The 6,290-nt window shown below is 41.3% G+C and overlaps 1 protein-coding gene across 1 annotated transcript in view; it reads left to right on the plus strand.

Moving 5' to 3' along the window:
* Positions 1-6,290, plus strand: part of GPR107 (G protein-coupled receptor 107) — a 73,323-nt gene that overhangs the window by 25,131 nt on the left and 41,902 nt on the right. The window contains exons 4-9 of the mRNA XM_019541111.1: positions 1,277-1,327; positions 1,609-1,697; positions 2,755-2,909; positions 4,663-4,697; positions 5,217-5,273; positions 6,077-6,187. Of these exons, the coding sequence (XP_019396656.1) occupies positions 1,277-1,327; positions 1,609-1,697; positions 2,755-2,909; positions 4,663-4,697; positions 5,217-5,273; positions 6,077-6,187 (498 nt within the window). The remainder of the gene's footprint in view (positions 1-1,276; positions 1,328-1,608; positions 1,698-2,754; positions 2,910-4,662; positions 4,698-5,216; positions 5,274-6,076; positions 6,188-6,290) is intronic.

The following is a 6,290-nucleotide window of genomic DNA, read 5'->3' on the forward strand; positions in this document are numbered from 1 at the left end:
GCAAAGGGAGTGATTCTTTAGCACAAAGGGTCCTTGGTAGTGTTTCTTTTTATCAGGTACGAGATACAAACTGTGCAGTTCTAACAACACTCTATTCATTATGCATTCCTAATAATATTTCTAACAATGAGACCCTTCCCTTTAATGCTAATGGAAGTAACAAGTATTAAACAAGGGTGGGAGCTCCCACTCCAGTAGTTTTCTTAAGAGAAATCTGTCACTTCTGTTTAACTGCTCAGTGTGTGCTGCTTGTGGATTGACCAAGCTCTATGTTAATGCGTGTACTCTGCTTTGTATAAAAAAATCTTTTAATTCACTATCTCGACTCTGATTAGGGTTCACTTCTTAATTTGATCTTTATAATGGCTGCTACCCACTACTGGGATTTAATTCATTTCAGTATGGATATCCTGGTAGAGTTATACTAGTAAATGGGTCTGTCTCTGCTTCTGGCAAGTTACTGTAACATCCTTTTTTCTTTTATGGTGTGCTCTAACTCGCTTGCTCTCCATTGATCTATAGAGGAGGTAGGTATCTCATGGTTTCCTAAACAGTCCTCTACCATGGCTTTCTCAGTAGAGCTACTGTTCTTTTAAACAACATCACAAAATAGTTTGCTGTACTGGACTGATAAGTTCCCAACGCGAAGGATAACTGCATTGGTATCTTATACCATTTTAAATATTGCATGGATTAATATTTAGGAAACTTACAGTGACTACAATGTCTGTTGATGCAAGGTGGGCTGTTAATGCAATGTCTGTTGATGCAGCCTTGTTAAATATAAAATGGAACTGGTAAAAAAGGAAAAAATTCCTTATTGCTTTTATTTTTCTATACCCCCCCAAGTCATGTGATGTCCTTCAGCAAAAAGATTTTGAAAGGTAGTAAAAAAAAGTTCACAGCGGATTAAAATATGAATGATCCCCTTAGCCTCAATTTGGAGAAGCTAATGAGATGCTGAGTTGGTTGGTTGGTTTAGAATTTATTGGCTGAGTTGAAACAGTGTAGGTGCTGACAGCCTTCTTTCTTAGTTTAGTTGGATGAAGCATCAAATCCATTTGTATTAGTAGGTTCTGTACCCAACGTGGCAAATAACATAGGCAACCCAGTGTCTCTGTTCTTCTACTCCTGGACCTCAAATGTAACTGCCTCGAAATAAACTAAGCTAGGTGGAAGTACTGTCTTCATCTATCTGGTGATTTGACTTTTGGTGCTGAAGAATTTCAGCTTTGGATTTAATGCAACAGTGACATTGAAATGCTTGTGTTTTTAGGTAGGATTCACTCTGGACCGAACAAAGAATGATGGACTCTACACTTACCTGGTAAGACTGAAGGGGTACAGGTTCTGTATATAGACTGAAGACTAATCAGACTCTCTAAAAATTGTTCCCATGGTCAGCAGCATTCCAAGAACTGATGGAGAAGGATTACGCATTAATCTAAATTACTCTATGGGTGGTGTGATGTTAACATCACAATAGACTGGCCTTATCTGCTGCTTTGAGTAGGTCTTGTCCCAATTTTTTTTAGCCCAACGGGCCACTTAGAGATTCTGGTATTAACAGGAGGGCAGATGTGAGATATTTTGCTCTTATGTTGTCAGGATGAAGAAGTGGATTACTGTATCTTGAAAAAAACACCAGAGCAGGATGTCTCTGTTGTTCTTCTACTCCTCGACCTCAAAAATGATGTGTGAGTAAAACTCAGAAAAAGACTTCAGCATGTGCTCTGTCTCTCTCATTTCTGTATATTATTTTCCACACTTACAGATCAATCTAGCAAAGTCAGCATTAGTTGGAAAATGTAAGAAAACTGTTCTGCCTGTATTGCCATTTTTACTGCGAGTATGCATGACATCAGAGAAGCCAAGGGGAACTGATAACATTTTGTGATCTGCTTCAGTCCTACTGTCAAGTACTATCTTAAACCCCTCTCCCCCCCCTCTCTCTCTCTCTCCTGAATAAAAAGTATTGCCTTAATAGTTAGAAGCAATAGAACCTGGATTCTTAGGTTTTATTCCCAAAGCTGTCACTTGCTCAATAAAAAAAAAACAACAGTTCTCATGTAACTATTTAAAATCCTGTTTCAATTCCCCCTTTTCTATATGAATCAGATATGTACCTACTACTGAATGGTTAAGACATGATATTTCTGACATGGTGTTAAGACATAATACTTGTAACATATTTTGAGATGCTTGTAGCAAACGTATCTTGTAATGCAAGTATTCCTTTCCCTGTCTCCCTGTGGCACTGCCCACTCTCCACAATTGTTCAAATTAAAATTGTATTCTTTTCTGTGTGAAAGACTTCACTGTTATTAGTTGTAACATCTAAAACTGCCAAAACTGAAGAAATTATTTCACTGTTCACTTGCTGTAACTCTTCAGGGCCCTTTTTATTGGCAGGTTCACTTCATGTCTCATATGGTAACAGTTTTGGGTTAGTCTTTGGTCTCCTCACTCTAAATAACACAGGAAATTTGTTAATATGTTTTAAAGAATTCAGGAGCTACTGTTTCAGAGGAAGTTGTCTTCAAAGCCATCTTAGTGGGTAGTTTTCTCGAGTGTGTCCCCTAAGTTGAATGTTACTCTCTTCCCTGCTTTTAGTCCAAACGCCACCCAGCTTCTTTATCCATTCTTTTTACTGTGTTAGGCAGTCTGTTTTCCTGTGCACAACTATGCCTAATAAACTGCTGCTGACTGTCCCATTTGCTGTCTTTCATACAAGACCCCTCTTGTTTGTTTTAGTGTGAAAGTAAGGTTCTCTCCAGAAGCTGCTGCTCAGTTGCCTAAAATTTTCTTCACACCAGAAGGGAATACTTCTGAAGCTACTAAGACTTCAGAACAAGCCAGTGACTCTGAGCATGCCGTTGGGGAGAGCAGCCAGAATCCTGAAAACCAAGGTGAGCCTGTTAAAACAAAGTAGGCTGTGCTGCCACTGCCAGCATTTCTATTCCATGCACATGCAGCCATTTGGCCACGACAGAGTCACGTAATCCTGTAGTTGTCCAGCCAGGCCCCAGTGCTAGCTGTAGGTTCCTGTGTAGGAACCTTTCTGGTTAAGGTGCTGGAATCTCTCATCTGATGGATGAAAACATGTTGCTGTAGAGTCCAAGCTCTGGTGAAACTGCTGATGAATTCTGTCCCCTTGTATTTGCTATTGCGATTCAGACTCTCTGGTTTCTGCCACAGTGATGTCATGCAATGGTCTTTATTGGCCACTCTGAGAGGCTTTGTACATCAGCACAGTATATGTGAGACCCTTTCTTGCTTTCTTAGTTTTGTCGTTGTTAATGAGCCCCCTTTGACATTCTGGGTCTCCCTTAAGCTTGGCCCAAGGGATGGGGCAGCTGGAAATCCTGTCAAACTGCTGTTGTAAAAAGAGAGAGCTGCTCTTGACTCTCAGTTTATGAAGTAGGAGGGTTTGATGATTCAGCAGCAGTCCTGAATAGGTCATGAACGTACTTCCCTTCCCTGCCCCTCACCCCACACAAAGAATCAAAAAAACACTCCACAGTCTTGATTTTCCTATGCATTTTCTGATGAGAATGTATAATCTGAGCTCAACTTTCTCTTTGAAATTAATGGGACCTAATTCTAATTTGATTTCCCAGTCATATATCCCCTCCGAGGCAATACTTGGCACACTAGCTTCTACACTTACCCATCTCAGCACCATTTATATGCTTAAGCCTGTGACTGTTGTTCAACAGAACATCATGCCTCTGGAATCCAATGATGTGGTTTTCTCAGCATTGGGACTAAGTAGATGCCTAGTCTGTGCCACTCATTAGCAATGCAGCAGCAACCACTCTTAGGCACTAAAGCTATATGTGCCTCTGAGTTAATCCTCAGCAGTGGTGACTGTAACTGGTAGTACCTGCTGTGATGAGATTCCCTGTAAACAGCTTGTGGTATTCTGTCTGTGGGCAGGCAAAAAAATAAAAAATGCTCAAGGCTAGTCTTAGTGGATTGAAGTGGCTGCCTGGCTGTAGTATTCTCAAGCTTTAGCTTCACTCTACTAATCACAGCTGCTGTAAAGTTGCTCATGCGTTCTGTTCAGGTGGGACTGAGGACTCTGTTATGTTCCATCAAAGCATATCCATGAACTCTAGACTATAAATGGAAGTTGCATTTGTTGGGGGAAAGGCCTCAACCTTGGTTTAGTACAGGGGTGGGCAAAATGTGGCCCGCCAGGCCATTCTATCCAGTCCGCAGGGCTCCTAAAAATTTAGAAAATTAATATTTTTCTGCCCCTGGCTGCCTATCATGTGGCCCTCAATTGCTTGCCAAAACTCAGTAAGCAGCCCTCCGCCCAAAATAATTGCCTGCCCCTGGCTAGTGGGTAACTTCTGATCATTTACTGGGACATAGTCTAGGGACATCGCAGCTGAAACTGTGACCCCTTGAGTAGTATTCCTTGGGGGTGTGAGACTGTGGAAAATCCATCACTGCTTCAGTCCTGAATTAATAAAAGTGCTTGAGGAGGAGACTTTCCTCTTACAATTAAAGTCCACTTGAAAACTGACAGGCAAACCAGCAGGAGAGCTTAGAAGTCATCAGTATATCTGCCAGGCAGAAATAGAAAGTAGTGCAGTACGTGAGAGTGTTTTAATGCAAACAGTGTCTGAATTTGTTCCGCTTCTTTCTCTCTAGGCAAAAAGCTCAAACGAAGTACAACAGCAGCTCAGGTAAGAGAAACATTAGTAGACCTTTAGGGTAAGCTAAAGGGAAAGGGGTGGGCCATCGTCCAGACACAAACTGGAAGTAAAAAATAAGAATGTTTTCAGACTGATGTAGGATAGAAGCAATGTAATATGTACACCAGGGGTTTCCAAAGTTTTTATGCCATGGCCCAGCAGTCACAGCCAACTGTGGCTGGAATTTCTGGCAGGAAGATGGGTAAAGATACCTCCACCCCCCAGGCAGCGGGGCAGGTGCACCAAACCCTGCACTGCCACGGGCCCTGTGGAAGTAGCCATCGCCTTTCCGCCCCGTTCTGGGGAGCCGCAGTTTGCCGGTCCGCAGCCACTTCCAATTGGGCAGCCAGCCGCACTGCAGACTGGCAGCCAACCTGCCATGGCCCACAGCCTGGGGATTGGGACCCCCTGATCTACACATTTAGAAGGACATGGTATATAATATAATTAATTGCAATATTTATCTGTTTAAACAAAACTGTAACTGGCTCTCTATTCTTCTTCCACCAGAACATAATAGAACAAGTACACCCTATTCATAATGATAAAGGAACGGTTTCATTCCAGGTATGTTTTCAGTCGGCACCTCATTCTGAAAATGTAAAAGGACTATCTTTCTCTCTTGCTAAAAAATGTAAGTCTGCTGCTGTGTTACAAGACCTTGTTTGTGCTGCCTTCTTAAGAGGAGGATCTGGAAAGTTCATTCTTTACAGGATATAGGTGTAGAAGCTGGTTTTGTAAACCAGCACTTGCCCTTCTGATCTGGGTCTCCCATGCTGTTTCGTTTACTAGGCAGAAGGTAATAAAACTTGCTCTGTGTAATTAGAGGCTTAAAAATATAGAGAACTCTAATGAAAATAGCTATGGTTTGTCTTTGTAACAAAAAATTTAGGTGGCAGCTGTTGTTAAGGGAGACCAAATTAACACATTTGGCTAACCTCAATGCTGTTTTTGACTTGTTTTTGTCTAAAAAACTAAATGCTGTCAACTGTTGGTGGGAAAAGCTGTTTTGGGAGGTGGATGAGTTCATGTAGCCTCAAGGTTGATCCTGTCTCTCTGCCCTAATCTTTTGAATATTCATTATATGACGTTGTATCGTATGAGGAAAAAGTAAAGTAAAACTGATTCCTTTAGTTGGTGGGTCTGAATTTAAGAGCACATCATGAAGGAGCTTAGTACATTGTTGATGCGTCTGAAGTACTTTGACACTATTAATGGTATCTTTCTGATATGCAGTGAGTTTTGTGCAAAGGGGAGATCTGACCCTAAATGACTGCAAGTACTTTTCACGCTTCAATAGAGAGTGTTAACACCAGAGCAGTTCTGTTCTTTCTTACAAACCTGCTGATTCTCTCTGTTTTTATTTTCAGTTTAATTTTAGCATCAGCTCTGATAAGCAAGAAGGTCTCTACAACCTTTATTTCTACAAGTGTGTTGGCAGTGATATGCAGACCAGTGATCAGCTCCTGTTTAGCCTTGATGTGAGTATTGCTTGTAACATATACACAAGAGCTAATGCATTCACTTAATTAACAGCATCAAGTGATGAAAACATGCTACTCCAGCATAGGAGCATCAGCTTTT

The sequence above is a fragment of the Crocodylus porosus genome, unplaced genomic scaffold (assembly GCF_001723895.1).
Source record: "Crocodylus porosus isolate Cpor-Errol unplaced genomic scaffold, CroPor_comp1, whole genome shotgun sequence".
Taxonomy (NCBI): Eukaryota; Metazoa; Chordata; order Crocodylia; family Crocodylidae; genus Crocodylus; species Crocodylus porosus.